The sequence below is a fragment of the Mustela nivalis genome (assembly GCF_964662115.1).
Source record: "Mustela nivalis genome assembly, chromosome: 18".
NCBI classification, from domain to species: Eukaryota; Metazoa; Chordata; class Mammalia; order Carnivora; family Mustelidae; genus Mustela; species Mustela nivalis.
Genome location: NC_139037.1, coordinates 45,750,884 through 45,768,839, shown reverse-complemented (window position 1 = coordinate 45,768,839; position 17,956 = coordinate 45,750,884). Strand labels below are relative to the sequence as shown.

At 51.1% G+C, this 17,956-nt stretch overlaps 1 protein-coding gene and 1 long non-coding RNA gene across 3 annotated transcripts in view; both read right to left on the bottom strand.

Moving 5' to 3' along the window:
• Positions 1–215: 215 nt before the first annotated feature.
• LOC309852545 (cytochrome P450 2A13) lies at positions 216–6,562 on the bottom strand. 2 transcript variants are annotated; one of them, XR_014305234.1, is made up of 9 exons: positions 6,328–6,562; positions 5,888–6,050; positions 5,000–5,149; positions 4,604–4,764; positions 3,388–3,617; positions 2,772–2,913; positions 2,186–2,373; positions 1,382–1,523; positions 216–853 (listed from the first exon to the last, which is right to left on the bottom strand). XR_014305234.1 is itself a non-coding variant. In XM_082709365.1 (9 exons), exons 1-9 carry the CDS (start codon positions 6,505–6,507, stop codon positions 672–674), a joined length of 1,485 nt encoding a protein of 494 aa, XP_082565491.1. In that variant the 5' UTR covers positions 6,508–6,562; the 3' UTR covers positions 216–671. The 2 variants fall into 2 exon arrangements, 1 of the variants encoding a protein (XP_082565491.1); XM_082709365.1 differs by having other exon boundaries at positions 3,388–3,564.
• An 8,593-nt stretch (positions 6,563–15,155) lies between these two features.
• The window catches only part of LOC309852565, a 19,695-nt gene continuing 16,894 nt past the window's right edge, over positions 15,156–17,956 (bottom strand). The window contains exon 5 of the long non-coding RNA XR_014305242.1: positions 15,156–15,867. This is a non-coding gene — a long non-coding RNA (uncharacterized lncRNA). The remainder of the gene's footprint in view (positions 15,868–17,956) is intronic.

Genomic DNA, 17,956 nt, shown 5'->3' with positions numbered 1-17,956 from the left:
CTCTCTCTCTCTTTCTCTCTCAAATAAATAAATGAGGTCTTTAAAATATATTTTATTTATTTCATCAGCCTTCTGTAGTTTTCACCGTACAGCCTTGGTACATGTGTTGTCAGATTTATACTTAAGTCTTTTGTTTCTTTCAGTGACTAAAGTATTATTGTGTTTTTAATTTTGATTACTTAAAATATATAGGAAAACAACAACAGAAAAAGACATTTGTATGTTCAGTGACCTTACTGAATTCATTTATTAGGAGGACATTTTTTGTTCTTGTTGTAGATTCCGTGGGAATCAGTTAAGTTTTGTCACCTGTAAGATGGGCATGAGCACCGTTCCCTGGCACATAGGTTTGTGACGCTCTTAGCACAGAGCTGACGCAGAATTCGATACAATAAATAATAAGGTTGTTGCTGTTGTTGTTATTATTATTATTATTATTATTAACAGTATAGTGTAAGGTTCTTCATTTTATCCCACCTCTTAAGGCTCTGCCTCTAGCAAGGTGAACAGAAAAAACCCCATTCCTCTCCCATTCACCTTGCCCTTTCTTCCCTAAGCCACCTCCCTCCTACTAGCCCCGCCCCATCATTAACCCCGCCCGCATCCTTAGCCCTACCCCACCCTCCCTCTACATTGCTCTTCCCCCAGCCCTGCCCTAGCACAGCCCTCCTTCAGCGGGGCTGGAAGCTCATGGTGTAACTTCGTGGGATGGTAGCAAAGCCCACGTGTTTGGGGGACACGTCGATGTCTTGGGGCAGCTGCGGGGACTTGAAGCGGAAGTTCTGCAAGATGTTGGTGAGGAAGAGAAAGAGCTCCATTCTAGCCAGGCCTTCTCCAAAACAGTAGCGCTTTCCTGAAGACACAGAAGAAGAGGGCTGGAGGTGAGACCTGCTCTCACTGCCCCTTGCCCCACTACCCTCCCCCATATGCTTTCTCCCAGGAATGAGGGGCTGGAAGAGCCTGGCCTGAGAGACTTTCAGAGACCTCTCTAATCCTCTCTGAGCATCAGTTTCCCTTGTGCATGGGATGGGGGTGAGCTAGCTGTAGCAATGGGAAGTTTAGACGCCCCTCCCTCAGGGTGCACACTCAGATCTGGCTGCTGGCTCTCACCTCCAACTGAGGAACCTAAAGAATTTAAATGACGGTGGACAAATCTCTGACTCACTAAGGGCTCTGATTTCCCCCATCCCTGAGACAGGTGTGATCATCCTTATCCTTTTGCTGAAGCTCAAGTAATTATAGGGGTTGCAGCTGAGGTCGATCACGGGAAGGACTTCCAAGCTGGAGAAAGACATCAGGCTGCTCCTTAGAGAGGGGAGCTGAGGAGAAGACAGCCCTGTTGGTGGGAGCGGTGGCTTAGCAGCAGACAGTGGTCTCTTACCAATGGAGAAGGGCACAAAAGCATCACTCTTCTTAAACTGCCCATTCTCATCCAGGAAGTGCTCTGGGTGGAAGTCTCCGGGCTTGGAGAAGAACTTGGGGTCCCTGAGCACGGAGCCCAGCATGGGGAACACTTCGGTGCCCTGGGGAGGAGGAGAGGGGGTATTTGATAAGGCAGAGTGGGGGCACAGTGTGCTGAAAATGCATGGAGGTTGGAGGGACGATTGGGGTGCCCTAGGTGATGAGGAAGGGGAGGCCTGGGAGTGTGGGTCCATGGAGGGAAGAGCTTTGGGAGACAGGAGATTGTTGTGTCGGAGACAGGAAGCTATGCAGACATGGGGCTTATGTCTTGTGTGAAGGGAAGTTTGAAGGACACAGGTTCTGTGTCTCTTAGGACAGAACGTGTGGGGGATGTGCAGTTCATGTCTCCCACGGTGGGGGTGGAGAGGACATGGGGGTTCGTGCTTCCAGAGACAGGAGGTTTTAAAGACACTGGGTTTGTGCCTCTTAGGCGGGATGTTTGGGAGACATGAGACTCGTGTCCTTGAGGGAGGAGGTCTAGAAATGAAGTCATGTCTTTTGAGAGAGGACTTCTGGGGACATGGGGTTCATAATCCCTGTGGCAAGAGCTCTGGGAGAGCTACTGGAGTCAAGAAGCTCTGAGTGGGAAGGTTGAAGAGACATGGTGGTTGAGGAAGTGTTTGAGTGAGGCAGTGGGACAGCGGCTGGGAAGCTTCTAAGGGGGATGGGATGCTGGGCCCCAGGGAGCAGGTTGGAGGTCCCCATAGCAGGGACAGGAAAGTACCTTGGGGAGGAAGAACTCTCGAAACTTGGTGTCCTTGGTGACTCTGCGGGCCAGGCCCATGGGGATCATGTCTCCAAATCTTTGGATCTCGTGGATCACCGCCTCAGTGTAGGGCATCTTGGCCCTGTCCTCAAACTTGGGCTGACGGTTCTTGCCAATCACCCGGTCAATCTCCTCATGGAGTTTGGCTGTGGGAGGAGGGGGAACGTGTTTAGGTATCTGGGGGTCTCGCGAAGGACAGTAATCCAAATATGTACATCCATGTGTGACACGGGCATAGACCATTCAAGACAGACGTTGGCCATAAACATTGTTGAGGACAGTGTCTTATTCACCTGGTCTCAACCTGTATGTGGTCTCACATACATTTGGCTCAGCACGGGAGCTATTTGCCCATCAGTTCACACATTTTTGGTATTTTAACAGCCAGTGAAACCCAATTAACAGCCAGCAGAATATCGCCTATCATCTGGATGGCAGGGTATGGGTGAGGTTCCAGGCATCTGGGAAGGGTGGGGACATTGCAGTGGGCTCAGAGGAAGTGGGGTGTGGCCACCAGGCCAGGGCCCCGTCCCCGCAGCCTTACCCTCCACGTGTGGATGTTTCATGAGCAGCAGGAAGCCATATCGCAGGGTTGTGCTGACCGTCTCAGTGCCCGCAAAGAAGAGGTTCAGGGTGGTCAGCACCAGGTTCTTCATGTAGAACTCTGTGTTGGGGTTGTTCTGCTCCTGCAGGGAGAGGGCTTCAGGCCAGGCCCCCTCCCCTCAGCCCTCAGAGCCCTGCCTGGGTCTCTCCATCTGGGCGCACCTCTCTTAGGTCCAGACCAGGGATGGGAAGAGAGAGCCTAGTCCTGCCAGGGCTTTGTTTAGGCGTCTGGCTCTGGCCAAATGCCCTTCCCACACTCTCTCCCTGGCTACCTCCCTGCCCTTTACACATCAGGCCTGGTGTCACTGTTTTAAGGGAGGACCCTTTAGAAGGAAAAGGACACTGACGATGAGTGCACGGTGTGGAAGCGTTCTCTTATGGTGCACACGCAGGTCCTGCCCGTGGCAAGCGCTGGTAGACGGAGCAGCCCGGGTATCACACATGAGATTGTGAGGCTGTCACGACGGGGGTGATCTGAAGGGGCCCCTGGTCTCCCCATCCCAGCTGGTTTCCCTCTGCCTGACTCTGGGACTGCCGCACTGGCCACTGGGCTGTACCTCCCGCATGCGGATGAGGAAGGAGTCGATGAAGTCCCTCGGGGAGTTGGGGTCCAGGGTGCGTTGGTTCTGCTCCACCTTCTTGGCTATAAAATCCTCCAGACCCTGAAGCTCCTTAAATGCCTGCTGCTGTGGCCCTGGCAGGTGTTTCATCACTGAATAAAACATCTCATAGAGCTGAGGACAGGAGAGAAGAATGGCGGGGAAGTATAGATGTTCTCAGGCAGGTCCTGTTGGGAGCGGGACCATTCTCGGGGTAAGGAAGGAAGTGGGTTAAAGGCAGCTGTCCAGGTGTTTAGGACTCATATGGGGCTTGATGGGAGGAGATAGGTAAGTTTTCAAGTGAATTAGGCTTGAGGGCCCCTGTCCTAGAATGTAGGTGAGATGGACTGGGCTGTGTATCTGGGTTTCGGGTGTTCTGATGAGGCTGGATTGGAAAACACATGTAGGTGTTCAGATACTCTGATGCGGTTGAATTGGGAGACTCCTGTTCAGGGGTTGACTTGTTTTCTTCTACATAGGTGTTGAGGTATTCAGTTGGGGCGGATGGGCAAGTGTTGAAGTGGGGGAAATAGCTGATCCTGTTTTCGATGTTCACAGAGGTGATGGGGGCACCTCTGTAAGGGAGTCAGCTGGGTTGGGGGACATTCTTTGGGTGTTTGGGGAAACATCCATCCAGGTGTTTACATGTGGAGGGGTCTTCTTGGTTGGGGCACCTGTCCAGATGTTCAGGTATTCCATGGGGCTCTGTAGGGACACTTATCTAGGTACCCAGTAGGCTGGTTTGGGACACCTAATGATTTTGGTGGGCTGTATTTTATAGCACCTGGGGCTCCTGTATTCAGGAGGTGGGCTGAGGTGGTCACTTGTTCAGGTGTTAAGATACAAAGAGGTGGACTGTCTTCCTAGGGACCAGTAGGTCAGTTGGGATGAAACGCATGTCCAGGCAGTATGGCTGAGCAGATTACATGTATCTTCCCTGCAGGCTCTGTCTGTTGTTTGTTTGGTCTGGTTTTTATTTTTTGGGTGGGGGGAGCATCTGTGGAGATATCCAGGTGTCCTTGGAAAGTGGGTATTCTGATGTAAGTGTTCCACTGTCCACGAGTGGTTTTGATGGAGAGGAGGAGGATGGTGGTTCGGGGCACCTGTTTCCGCATGGGAAAGCAATTTGTGGGTGGTGGTAGGGGTGCTTTAGAGCGAGACTGGGACGGGTTACCTGCCCTGTAGATGTAGCTGTGAACTGGAAGCTTCCCAGCATCATACGCAGCAGGGACAGGAACTCTTTGTCCTCATAGTCAAAGCGGTCCCCAAAGACAATGGAGCTGATGACATTGGACACTGTTCGGCTCAGGAAGAAGGTGGGATCAATGAAGGCACCTGGGGAATGAGATAGGGTTGGGGAGAGACAGGGATTTGGGGGAGCGTCAACTGGGCTGTCTCATGCCAGCTTGAGGATTGGAGGAGGGCACTGGAGTGAGGACCCAGATGTCCGACACAAGACCCAGAGCCTGGAACCCTGATGCCTTCCCCCAAGCCAGTCCCCTTCCTGGAGGAGAAAGCCCTCTTCGTGCTGGTGTATCCCTCCTTCTCGCTCACTCCCAGCCCCGCTCACCCTGCGTGCCCCGGAGGGTCTCGATGAGGAAGCCCGCCTCCTCCTGGATGCGCTCCTCAATGCCCCGCTTGCCCACTCCGAAGTCCCGCAGCGTAGTGATGGAGAAGCGCCTGAGCTGCTTGGCGCGCTCCCCATTGCTGAATGCCACACCTGGGGAGGGAGCATAGGGTGTGGTGAGGCGGGGAGGGGCGGGGACAGAGGTGGACAGAGCAGACCGGATGGCCAGAGGAGGAGGATGGATTGGGGGCGGAGAGATAGGGAGAAATGATAACTCAGGGTCAGAGAAACACTGAAAGAGATAGAGATCGGGTTGTAAGAAAAGAATTGGAAGGAGAGAGGCAAGTTAGATGCCCACAGAGATGGAGAGACATAAACAGAGAGGGAGGGAAGGAGGGGAGGAGGAGTTTGATCTCTGTGGAGATCTGGGAAGTGGCAATAAAAAAACATGACGGATCCTAAGGCGGAGCTGGAGAAAGAGGAAAATATGGAGCAAGAACAGAGAAGGTCTGGAGAGAACAGAAACAAGGTGAGATTCTCACACAGAGTAGAAAGAGGCAGACAGAGGGAGACAGAAGCTTGGGGAAGTCAGAAGCAGAGTAGTTAGAGGCAAGGATACGGGTACGGAGGACCGGGGATCCAAGATGGAAGAAGAGGCATCCATGGGAGAGAATGGGGAGATGGGGCAAAAAGCAGGGGGAACAAGTCGCAGACACCCTGAGCCAAGCTACAGAAGGCAAAGGAGAGGCCACAATAACCAGGGACAGGGACAGAGGAGAACAGGGGTAGAAGTCAGCCACAGGCTCGGGTGGGTGAGTCAGGAGAAGAGCAGTGGGGAAACTAAGGCCATCAGGTGTGCCTGGCCACGAACCCTCACCCAGAGCTTCTCACCATAGCCTTTGAAGAGCCAGTCGAAGGTGGCCTGCTCGCCTCGCCCGCTGAACTCCTCAGCCTGGTCTACCAGAGCCTCCTTCACCGCCTCGTGTCCACACAGCACCACGATGCGCCGGGGTCCTAGGTGGACTGTGAACACCGGGCCATAGCGCTCACTGATCTGATGGAAGTGGGGGCTTAGAGGCTGCGGCCCCCACTGGGAGCCGGCCTGTGCCCAGCCCTCACCTACTGCATGCCTTGCCCCCAGGTTCTGATACTCAAGGGGCTGGACATCCCAAGATCTGCTCTTTCTTGTCTGGGACCCAGCAACCCAACCTGTAGATTTCCACTCTCTGAAGACTCTGGTCCAACCTTGCCCAGCCCCTGCCATTCAGTCCCAGCTCAACCAGGCCAGCGCCCAGCCCGAACCCCACTGCACCCATCCCGTGTTCTGACACCTTCATGAGAGAGTTGTACATCTGCTCTGTGTTCAGCTGCAGGTAGTTCCCGATGAAGGGCAACGGGGTGGGTCCCGGAGGGAGCTTCCCCCAGAGCTTCCTCTGCCTCCAGACAGACATCAAGACCATGATGGTGAGGCAGGCCAGCAAAGCCACGAGGAGCAGCCCTGAGGCCAGCATGGTGACCCTGGGAGAGACGGTCAGATGGTGCTGGCTGGGGTGGTTTGCCTTTATATGACCTGAGAGAAAGGCGGAGTTTGGGACTCATTATATAATTGTACCATTTCACTCCCCAGCTAACCCTCCCCTGCAACCCTGGGCTTACTGCTGAGCTTGGCACACAGCCAGTGAGGCAGGAGGCGGGGACCCCAGGAGGATTAATGAGGAGTAGGGCCCCAGGACAGAGAGTGTTGGCCCTCGGGAGGGACCACCCCAGGGCTGCAGAACTGATTGAAGCAGTAGACAAATTCCAGAACTGAAGAGTTTAGAATTCTTATACATGGAGCACCCCCGTGCTTTGGATTTTCGGACTCAGAGTGAGAAGGGACCCTAGCATTGCAAATTTTGAGGTCTCTAGAAAAACGTACCCAGAGATCTGGGTTTAAGAGTGTTGGAATGCGGAGCACCAGGGTAGCTCAGTTGGTTAAGCATCTGCCTCTTGGTTTAACTCAGGTCATGATCTCAGGGGTTGTGAGATAAGCCCAGTGTGAGGCTCGGGGCTGGGCTGGGTGGTGAACCTCCTTAAGATTCTCTCTCTCCCTCTGCCCTCTGGCCCCTCTTCCTCTCTACCCCTCCCCTCACTGCCAGGCAATCCCTCATTCTCTCTCTCAAAAAAAAAAAAAAAAAAAAAAAGGTCTTGGAAGAGGAAATCCAAGGGAGTGGACTTGGGGGTCCTGGGGTAAGGGAGGACCCCTAGCTGTGATGCGGGGTTCCCAGAAGAAGTATGCGGAACTCCAGCAGGATCAAAGGGTCAGCACCTCCCCCAGGCTTTGACCTACCTTTGCTTTGGGCAAAGGTATCCCAGAATCCCCACGGGGACCTGAAAGCAAGGTCAGGATCAGTGTCACTGCCCCTTCTGTGGTTGGGAAAGGGGTAGAAGTCCAGAGCCACATTTAAGGGGAACCTTTCTTAGGAAAGAAGGGTAACTTGTGGTCTCCATGCCAGAGGCCCTGGGCAGGACTTGGAAACAGTAAGGACATCCACCCATATGGTGCCAAGAAGTCCCGACTGTCTCAAGGGCTGTAACTGACAGAGAGCCTCGCCAGTCCTACCCAGACCCCTGGGGGAGCTCACTAGCTTCACCATTTCCATTGTCGCTGTTGGTAGAAGTACTACCATCCCCGTCTGGTGTGTGAGAGTACCGAGGACAGAGAACAGGGGGGCAGGGGCTCCTGTGTCTCCTGCTCTGCATGCTTGCGCCCCCATTCTGGGGCTGGGTTTCCCACCAGTGGGAAGGGGGCACTCGAGAAGAGGAGGCAGAGTGTGAGGGCTTGGGAGGTCCCTTTGGGGTGACTCCAGGCTTGGCAGGGCTGCTGGCAGCACCCAGAGGGAGTGACGGCAGGGAGAGGTTTGGGAAGACTCCTGAGTTGGGGAGAGCCAGGCCCTGGAGGCTGACAGTGAGAGAGAGGAAAGATGGTGGCCCTGCTGTCCTTCCCCCAGTCACCTTCTTCCTTAACAGTGAGGTGCTAGGCTTTGGTGAGCCCTAACTGAAGAGCCAGTGGGTGAATGTGACCCCACAGAACCCCTCTAGCAGGGACTCTCTCACAGCAACCTCCTTTCGCTGTTCAGAAGAGCAGGTCTCCCACAGCCACTTGCTCGAGGTCACACAGGTAGTGGGTAGGAAGCTGGGACTTGAACCCTGTCTTCTCCTGCCTCCACTGACTAGCCTAGACCATCTTAAGGGCCAAGTGGAGTCCAAGTTTAGCAAGGAGTGGTGTGAGATTGGCATTGGCATTGGACACAGAGATATGCTAGCAACTTCTGCCGTTGGCATCGGTTCACTCCTGCTAGACACTGGAATTGAAAGCAAGTGGACCCTGAACTTGATGCCAGAACACTCACAGAGCCACTTCTGGCTGCAGGAGGGTCTGAGAGCAGGCCCCGGTGGCCACTGGGGCTGGCGCCGTGTGGCTCAGAGGTTGGTCCCAGCTGGCTCTGACATGAACATCATGTGGGAGCTGGACTGGCCTCCCGTGGGCCTGATCAGGGCCCCGATGGGAAAGAGGCAGCATCTGATTATTGGAAACCTGCCTCCACCCACTCAGATGCCAGCTCTGACTTAGGACGAGTGCAGGTGGGAGAGGATAGCACTCTCAGGACAGGCATGTTGCTCCAAGAGCTTTGAGTTACTAGACCTCTAAGCTGGATTCCTATAGGGAGGGAACGAAGAGCAGAAGAGCAGAACGCAAAACAGAGATAGGAAAGCTTGTTGGTTTTAAAGGGAACAGAGGAGGGAAAGATTAGCACAGGCTTGGTGGCTTTCAGTCCCTTTAATCCCAAACACCAGCCTACACCTGGGCTGGTGACAAGCCTGTCCATTCCCCGCCCCCCCCCTCCACTTCCCCTTGGTCTTCCTTGGCAAGGAGGGAGGTAGAATTTCGAGAGTTTGTTTGTCAGTGAACTTGGCACCAACCAGGGCACGGAGCGTTCAGACAGGCTGTCATGAGCTGGGGAGGAGTAGGGCCTATGGCCGACAGAAGTACTTGGTAACAGAGGTCAAGTGTGCCTGATTTTGTTGGTAACTCTGGAAACTGGAGCGAGGCCAGCATCTGTCATCACATTCCTTCTCCCCCAGAGGCAGGAGTATGCCAGGCCAGCGTGCAAACAGCATGGGTGGGCATCAGTTTCCAGGGTGAGTTAGGGCAGCGCCCAGGAAAATCTCTTTCCCTCCCTGGGACTCAGATTCCCTTTCTGGACAATGGAGCAGCAGTGAAGCACTCAGTGAAGGCATGGATGAAAGATCTTACTATTGCTTCGTTGTTGGGGGACCTTGAACAGGTCACTTCACCTCTCTGGGCCTCCTGGGGCCAAGGACAGGATGTACCTCTTAGCTTATTATGAGAGGAGTCATTGATTAATGGGTTTGAAGTACATGGCCATTAAGTGCCAAAAATGAGTAGCTGTTCCCATTACTCTGTGGGATGATAAGTAAGGGATTCTCTAAACCCCCTTCCAGATTTTACATTCTCTGGTTTAAAGCTCCAAATATTTTTATTTGGGAAAGGAGGAAGGGAGAGAAAGCCTGTGGGAACGTGCCTGCCCTTCCTTCTATTTTTTTTTTTTTTAAGGATTTTATTTATTTGACAGAGATCACAAGTAGGCAGAGAGGCAGACAGAGAGAGAGGGGGAAGCAGGCTCCCTGCTGAGCAGAGAACCCGATGTGGGGCTTGATCCCAGGACCCTGAGATCCCAGGACCCTGAGATCATGACCTGAAGAGAAGGCAGAGGCTTAACACACTGAGCCACCCAGACACCCCACCTGCCCTTCCTTCTTTGGTACAGCTGAGCCTTCCCCCCTGGAGTTGAGAATGGAACATGGAGCTTAGAGGCAGGCTTCTGGAGGGTCAGTGGAGTAGGCAGTGAGTGGGAAAGGTAGATCAGGGATAGACCCGCAGGCTGTCTGACCCTCCTCAGAGCACTTTGCCCATCGGTTGTGTCTCCCCTTGCATCTGACTGTCTTATTCTTTATTCTTTGTCTTCCCTGCAAGTCCACTTGCCCTCCCGCCCTCTTGTGTGCTTCTGGGTCTTTCCGTTCCTGCCAGCGTGTCAAGTGGGTTCTCCTATATGCCTCTGTTGTGTATCTTCTTATTTATACGTCTGTCTACGTGTGTCATTCCGGGCACGTGCTTGGGATCTCTGCACATCTGAGCGCGTGTACGTGTCTGCGTGTCCATGTGGATATATGGATTTATGACACTCCCGTCTGTGGAGTGTTTGTGCGTAAGCGGGTCTCCATACCTATTTGTGTCTAGACATGTCCTTCTGTGTGTGTGCGCAGGCCAGTGTGCCCAAATGCATGGCCGTGTCTGTGTGTGTGGGCAACCGAGTACATGGTTTGGAGTACACCTGTGGGAGGACGTCTGCGTGAGTGTCCGTGTGTCCGCCCTGACGTCTGACTGTGCGTCCACACGTGTCTGTTTGCAGGTCCTTCTAGGGCTGTGTGGATGGACGTTTTGTGTGTGTGTGTGTGCTGGTGTCATGTGTAGGCACGTGGGCCACGCTGTGTACACGTGGCTGCAATCTGCTGGTGCCTGTCTGTGTGTGCTCAGAGGCAGCCCTCGCCCAGCTCCACTTCCAGTCTTAAAAACACGAGTAATTCCCTATTGTCAGGGTGTTGTGTCCCTGGGCGTTCAAGGGTCACACCAGGCAGAAAGGGGCTGCATGGGACAGGTGTGTCCTGAGAGCATTCTGAGGTGGGTCAGCTCCTATGGGATCAAGGTGAACGTCCATTCCGAGAATTCCCTCCCACAGTGCCCCCAGCCTCCTAAGCCACTCAGCACATTTAAGACAGTCATCCTCCCAGGGCTGTCACCCCGCCACTCTGTTCCAGCCTTGTTGAGGGATGCTGAGGACACAGGGGTGACCCTGAGCCCTGCCCTCCTGAAGCCAGCACAGGGCTGGGGTGAGAAGGCGCTTGCAGAGGGCTGGGCTGGGGGAGCGGGGAGGGAGGCGCAGGTGTCTGTAGGGGCCCAGAAAGAGCCCCTGCTTCACGCTTCTCAGTTCACGCTGAGCCACTAGAGGGCCACGTAGGGGTTTTTCCAAGGCAGGATGGGGACAGTGGGGAGGGGAAATTCTGGGCAGAGGAATCTGAGTGCCAAGACAGGGGAGCATGGTCAGGTATCCTTAGGGTGGAAGGATCTGGGCCATGTGCACTGATGAGGTTGAAGCCATCAGCAGGAGTCAGACCTGCTGGACCTTGTGCGACTGGGCGGGGAGTGTGGACTCTGTTCTAGGATGATGGGGAGCCCCAGAGGGTCTTAGGCAGGGGAACAAGCCGGCCAGATTTGTGTTTCGGAGAGCTTGTTGAGATTTATGGAGAAGAGGAGACTACAGGTCCAGAGCCACGGAAGTGGCTTCCATAGGCTCTAGGGGACAGAGGACCGGACCATGAGCAGGGAGAGGAGGCGTGGGTTGGAGAAAGGGACAGAAGGAAGAACCAGTTCTAACCTGGTTATGTGCTGGCTGTGTGGGGTAAGGTGAGGGAGGGTCCCAGTGTGGGGTAGATGGCGGTGTCATTTATCAGATCAGAAGCAGGTTTGAGGAAGGAGATAATGAGTTCCATTTTGGACACTTTGGGAACTGGGCACAGTCCCTGCTTCTAGGGATTTCTCCGACCAGTGGGACAGCAGACCCAGATTAACTAAAGTCCTCAAGGACCCCACGAGTGCTCATTAGTAATTATGTGTCATAGTACTAGTACTCAGGGCTGAGGGCTAGAAGGGCTTCCTAGAGTCAGTGTTGTTGGAGCTGGGTCTTGCAGGAGGAGTTCACAGGTGGGGGAGGAGCGGAGGGCAGGGCAGAGAGAGCCTCACAGGCCAGGCCCCTGCTCCCTGTGCCAACCTCATCAATCAGCTTGCTGTCCTCCACCTCCTCGCCTGACCCGAAACTCTCCACAAACCTGGCGCATGCCCGCAAGTGTGGCGGAAATCTATGACCTCTCCCAAATGAGAATGTTTGTTTTGTTTTGTTTTTTAGTTGATGTGAAGGGGCAGCTGGCTGGCTCCGTCAGGAGAGAATGCAACTCCTGATCTTGGGGTTGTGAGTTCAAGCTCCATGTTGAGTGTGGAGCTTAAAGCGATAAGTACGTAAATTAAAAAAAAAAAAAATCAAGGAATACGTATTTTAAAATTACCATTTTTAATGCAAACAGCTCATGGCATTTAGTACATTCCCAGAGTTGAGAAACCAACCACCTGTAACTAATTCCAAATCCTTCGCAGGTGAGAATCTTAGTTAAGCCTTCTTGGTTCAAATGTAAAAGCTAGCCCTGCTGACAATGGTAGCATTCAGTGAGCTCATGATGTTACTGTGTGAAGTTTTTACAGGCATGATCTTGCTAAAATCCTCACAGCAAGCCAGTGAGGTCGGGTTGACCGTCCCCAGTTGCAGACGAGTGAAGCAAGGCCCAAGGAGCAGGGAGTGAGTTGTTTTGGGCTCCACAGCTGAGCAGGGTGGGACCTGGGCATGTCCTCGTGTTGTTGACTCTAGATTTCATGCTCTTAACCACCATGCTGGGTGGCCAAGTCCTCCCTTCTCTTTATGAGACATTAGAGAACTGTTCCTGATAATCCTGTGGTTCTTGTAGGCCTAAAACAGAAGATTCCGATTGTATAAAGGAAATAAAAATAAAACAGTTCTCTTCATGGGAGGGATGTTTGACCTTCTGTTATGTTTGCATTCTTTGGCATATTAAACCAAAGACCCAAGCAGTGTCACCTCAGTGAAGCAGAGAGTAGAACAAGGGTTTTGGCCAGAGTGAAGTGTTTGGGTTTGGGTTTCACGTGACAGCAAGGACCAGGGTGAGTGGTGGGAGGGGAACACCAAGGAGCAGAAGAAAGTCAAGCTTCTTTCTATCTGGTTGTTGGGACAGCACATGCCCACCGGTGTGCCTTCTTGCAGGAGCAGGGCAGGTCTTAGAGGAAAGAGAGGGAGAACATTTGCCAGAAGACAAGGACGAGGAGAGAGACTCCAAAAGAAAGGGTTTTATGAGAGTTTGGAGAGTCATACTCTAGAAGTGCTCTGGGGACTCTCTGACTCTTAGTGGTTGAAAATCTTAAAAATAACAGCTATCAACTCAAAATAAAATCTTTTAAAAAGGGGCGCCTGGGTGGCTCAGTGGGTTAAGCCGCTGCCTTTGGCTCAGGTCATGATCTCAGGGTCCTGGGATCGAGTCTTGCATCGGGCTCTCTGCTCAGCAGGGAGCCTGCTTCCTCCTCTCTCTCTCTGCCTGCCTCTCTGCCTACTTGTAATCTCTCTCTGTCAAATAAATAAATAAAATCTTTTAAAAAAAATTTTTTAAAAAGGAGGGCGCATGGGTGACTCATTAGGTTAGGCAGTCTGCCTTCAGATCAGGTCATGATCCCAGGATCCCGGGGTCAAGCCCTGTGTCCAGCTCCTTGCTCACCCAGTGTCTGCTGCCCCCTCTCCCCCCGCCCCTGCTCATGCTCTTTCTCTCTCTCGCTATCTCTCTCTCAAATAAATAAATACAATCCTTTTTTTTTTTTAAAGATTTTATTTATTTATTTGACAGAGAGAGAGATCACAAATAGGCAGAGAGACAGACAGAGAGAGAGATGAGGAGAAGCAGGCTCTCCGCTCAGCAGGGAGCCCAATGCGGGACTCGATCCCAGGCCCCTGGGATCATGACCTGAGCCAAAGGTAGAGGCCTAACCCACTGAGCCACCCAGGCGCCCCACCTTTTTTTTTTTTTTTAAAGACATTTCATACCTTGCTGTTGGGAATGTACATTCAAACAATCCCTTAGGAAACTGGCAGTTTACTAAAACCAAACACATTATTAATAAATGAGGCAGCAGCACCGGGGTGTATTCTAGGAGTGTTGAGTGCACATGTCCCACAAAAACCTAAGTACTAGAATGTTCACAACAGCATTGGTCAAAACAGCGGAACACTGGAAACAACCCAAATGCCCAGTGGCTATAGAGTGAGTTAGTAAATAATAGCTATTGAATAATTATCACCGATGTGAAAAAACCTAAGCACTAAAAGAAAACATTCCCATGCTTTGATTCCATATATGTGAATTTCAAAACTGGGCAACACAAATTTGTAAAGGTCAGGACAGTCATTGCTTCGGGGTAAAAATGACTAGATGGGACACAGAAGAGTCTTCCAAAGTATCAGATACAAATGTAGAAATTCTTCAAGCCCATTCATTCAATATCCATGCCCATTACTACATGGAATTTATAATTATCAAAGAAAAAAAAGGCAAAAAATTGAAAAGGAAATAGCAGGATATATACAAAAATGATAGTTTGCTTAAAGTAGCTTCCTGTGCCACCTGGGTGGCTCAGTCGTTCAGCAGCTGCTTTCAGCTCAGGTCATGATCTCTGCGTCCGAGCTCCGCATCGGGCTCCATGATCAGTGGGGAGCCTGCCTTTCCCTTCCCTCTACTGCTCCTCCTGCTAGTGTTCTCTTTTTCTCTCTCTGTCAAATAAATAAAATATTTTTAAGAAGTAAAATAATAATAATAATAATAATAATAAAGTAGCTTCCTTAGGGAGCACGTGGCTGGCTCCATCAATAGAGTGTGCAACTCTGATCTCAGGATGGTAAGTTGGGCACAGAACCTACTTCAAATAAATCAATAAAAATTTGGGGCGCCTAGGTGGTTCAGTGGGATAAAGCCTCTGCCTTCAGCTAAGGTCATGATCCCAGGGTCCTGGGATGGAGCCCCACATCAAGCTCTCTGCTTGGCAGGAAGCCTGCTTCCTCCTCTTTCTCTGCCTGCCTCTCTGCCTACTTGAGATCTCTATCTGTCAAATAAACAAATAAAATCTTTAAAAAATTTTTTTTAAAATTTAAAGTCATTTCCTTTGGCTGAGGGGAGTTAAAGGTAGGAGGATAGGCTGGCGCAAGCCAATTTCACTATCGATTTACAGCTTTTGCATTTGGAAGCAAGTGAGTGTATTACTTGTTCAAACAGAGTAAGTTAACAAACCTGGGCAGAGGTTTTGTATCTTTCCAAATGAAGGAAGGAGAAATGATTGGGCCAGCAGCCCAAGAAAACCTGGGTTGGTTGGGGGGACAGGACGGGGGGCCCTTAGTGGAGTTCACATAGTCACAAGCAATGGTCATAGGGTTCTGATTGTCTTTAGGTTCTGTTTGAAGGGCTTCACATTCAGTGACTCACTTAATCCTCTCAACAATCCTTTGAAGCAGATACAACTATTATATCCCTCTTACAGATAATTAAACGACCTCCCAGCTAACCCGAGTCATTTGCCCAAGAGAGAATAGAGAGCAAGAGGCAGACCTGGGATTTGAGCCCAGACAGCTTGATCTCAGAGCTATGCCCTTAACTACGTTGTTAGGCCTTCTCTCTTGACAGCCAACATAAATATACAATACCAAAAATGAGCTTCTAGGGTTATGGCTCTTCTGCTTCGTGTCACATGTTCCGAGGTGGTTCCAAAGTCCTGATGAGTGAAGATGAAGGCTCTTCTGCTTCTGTCTGGCACTCTGCCTGGACCAGTTCTTTTTCCATCAACATGGATGCAAGGTGACCTACTACAGGTCCTCCTGCCCTTAAAGAGTCCCGCTGGGGTCCTTGGAGTCTTTTTATGGCATCAGACTTAAACCAGACACATCCTGATCTACAAGAGGGGTTCTAAGAAAAATGAGCTTCAGGACACGTGGATGGCTCAGTCGGTTAAGCGTCTGTCTTCGGCTCAGGTCATGATCCTGGGGTCCTGGGATGGAGCGCTGTGTCAGTCTTGCTCAGCAGGGAGCCTGCTTCTCCCCCTGCTTGTGTGCACTTGCGCTCTCTCTCTCTCTGACAAATGAATAAAATCTTTTCTAAAAAGATAGAAAGAAAGAAAATGAGCTTCAAAAGGGGAAAGGTTAGAACGTCTTTGCAGATCCCTTGATCCCTGGGCAAATTTATCTCATCCTAACCCACAGACCAGCTCTCCACCGAAGAAGAGATCTGCAGAGACACATTTTTATCCCTTATCAACATCCCTTCCTTTGAGAACTATGCCTATCCAATTGCACTGGAAACTTGCTCAAGTTCCTGTGTGGTCAGGGTTGGAGAACAGGGGGGTGGGATCATGGTGCAGGTGTGACCAATCACAGTCCTCCACTCCCTGCCACCACCAAGATTTCCTAAGAGATGGTCACCTGACCACTCGGATTTCTTCCTGAAACTTTTGCTTGAGCTTCTGGGAAAAGAGTTGCCCCTTCTCTAAAAACTAGAACCATAAATACAACATATTTAGTCAGCTTGGACTAAGTTAGACAACACCGATAATTCAACAAGGGTACAGCACTCACACAAAGTCATGCTTGGTGCTAATTAGCTATAGATTTCCTTCATGTCCTCTTCGTTCACTGGACCAACTGAAGAGGGAGCATCTACCTGGGACAGGCCAGTACCATGTGAGGGAAGAAAAGTAGCAAAGCAATGAGATGATCCTTAACATTTACGCTTACCGACTCATTTTCACTCACAATTTACTCCCCAAAGCAAGTTAAGTGGGCAAACCTGAAGTAGAAGGGCAAGAAATAGAATTTGCCCATTGGGTAAGGGCCAGTAGGGAAGGAATATAATCTGACAAAGACAAGGTAGGCCCAAGACTGTATAAGACCAAGTTCTTGGGGAAGCCCTAAAAGAGAACGAAGTCATACATAGACCAGTAGATTCAAAAGATTCAGTCATGGGAGGGTCCAGAAAACTCATCTCTCAGAGCACCTGAATCCAGACTCGGGGTGAGTTAACAAATCACCATTTTTGCTAAGGTTGGTCTGAAGGGAGTCTCTACCACTTGCAGCCAAAGAGTCCGGACCCAGGGCTTCTGGGGAGGTTTTTGTTTATCCCTGTCCTACACCTCTCCCAGAGATGAGGGATAATTCAACTCCGACTGGAATCTGTTCTAACATGAACAGGTATGACCACGAAGACACCTAGATACAAACAACTTCTCTTCCTCCCTAACGAGCCACGACTTGATATACAGAACCAGAGCTATGGAGTAAGAACCTGCAAATCACCAGCTCTTTAAACCTTAGCAACACTCATATCTAGAGACACCATCAGAAGTTCCCCTAGAATGGCAGATCTCTCTCTGAAGAAGTTGGTATTTCTTCACAACGCCCATCAAAAATCCTTCCCACCACTTCTTATGATGAAGGAGGTGGCTATCTTCAGCCTGATTCTGTAAACGCCGGGGCTCATCCCAAGAGAAGGACATGTGATTGGCTGATTAGTTGGCAGGCAGGAGAGGATAGATGGGAAGAGGGAGGAACAATTAATCCTATAATATCAGAGCTAACAGAGAAAGCAGTTGTGACCAGATTTCAGCAGAGGTGCTGGGCTGAATCATCTCAGAGACAGCTATGCCCCCTGCTCATCTTTGACCTAACTGTCACCGTGCCCAGCTCCAGAAAGTTGAACGGTGACTCCCCTTTTAGTGAAAATCTCAATTCACGACATAAGCTGGAAGGTTCAGAGCTACCTCAAGGTGGGGGAGGAAGAAGTGCTGGCTTCTACCCAGGACTGGTCACCACACCCTATACTCTCCTAACTGCCACAGTTGGCCACTGTTTCCCCTTCTGTGAAATGGGGATGAACCTCTGCCTCCTCACTCAGATGTCTCGCTTTTAGGTCAAAATGGAAACCAGATGGTTAAGGGCTTGGAAAACTGCCCATGGCTACATGGTTAAGAGCAATTAACACATACTGAGTGCCTCCCATCAAGAGCTGCCTTTTCAGTGTGTTTAATCCTTATGATGTCAAAACGGAGATGTGGTGATTACCTTCATTGTACAATAACATGAATAACATGAAGCAGGAGGCATCTGGGTGGCTCAGTCGGCTTGAGTATCTGCCTTCAGCTCAGGTCATGATCCCAGGATCCTGAGATTGAGTCTCGCATTGGCCTCTCTG

Bases quoted from the DNA above. Each gene is read 5' to 3' on its own strand.
- LOC309852545 (XM_082709365.1), bottom strand. From the start codon at position 6,507: ATGCTGGCCTCAGGGCTGCTCCTCGTGGCTTTGCTGGCCTGCCTCACC. The intron at 2,914-3,387 runs GTACAGCCCAGT...CTCTCCCTGCAG, and splicing joins TCCTCATCCGCATGCGGGAG to GAGCAGAACAACCCCAACAC. The intron at 854-1,381 runs GTAAGAGACCAC...CTGTGTCTTCAG, and splicing joins TTTTGTGCCCTTCTCCATTG to GAAAGCGCTACTGTTTTGGA.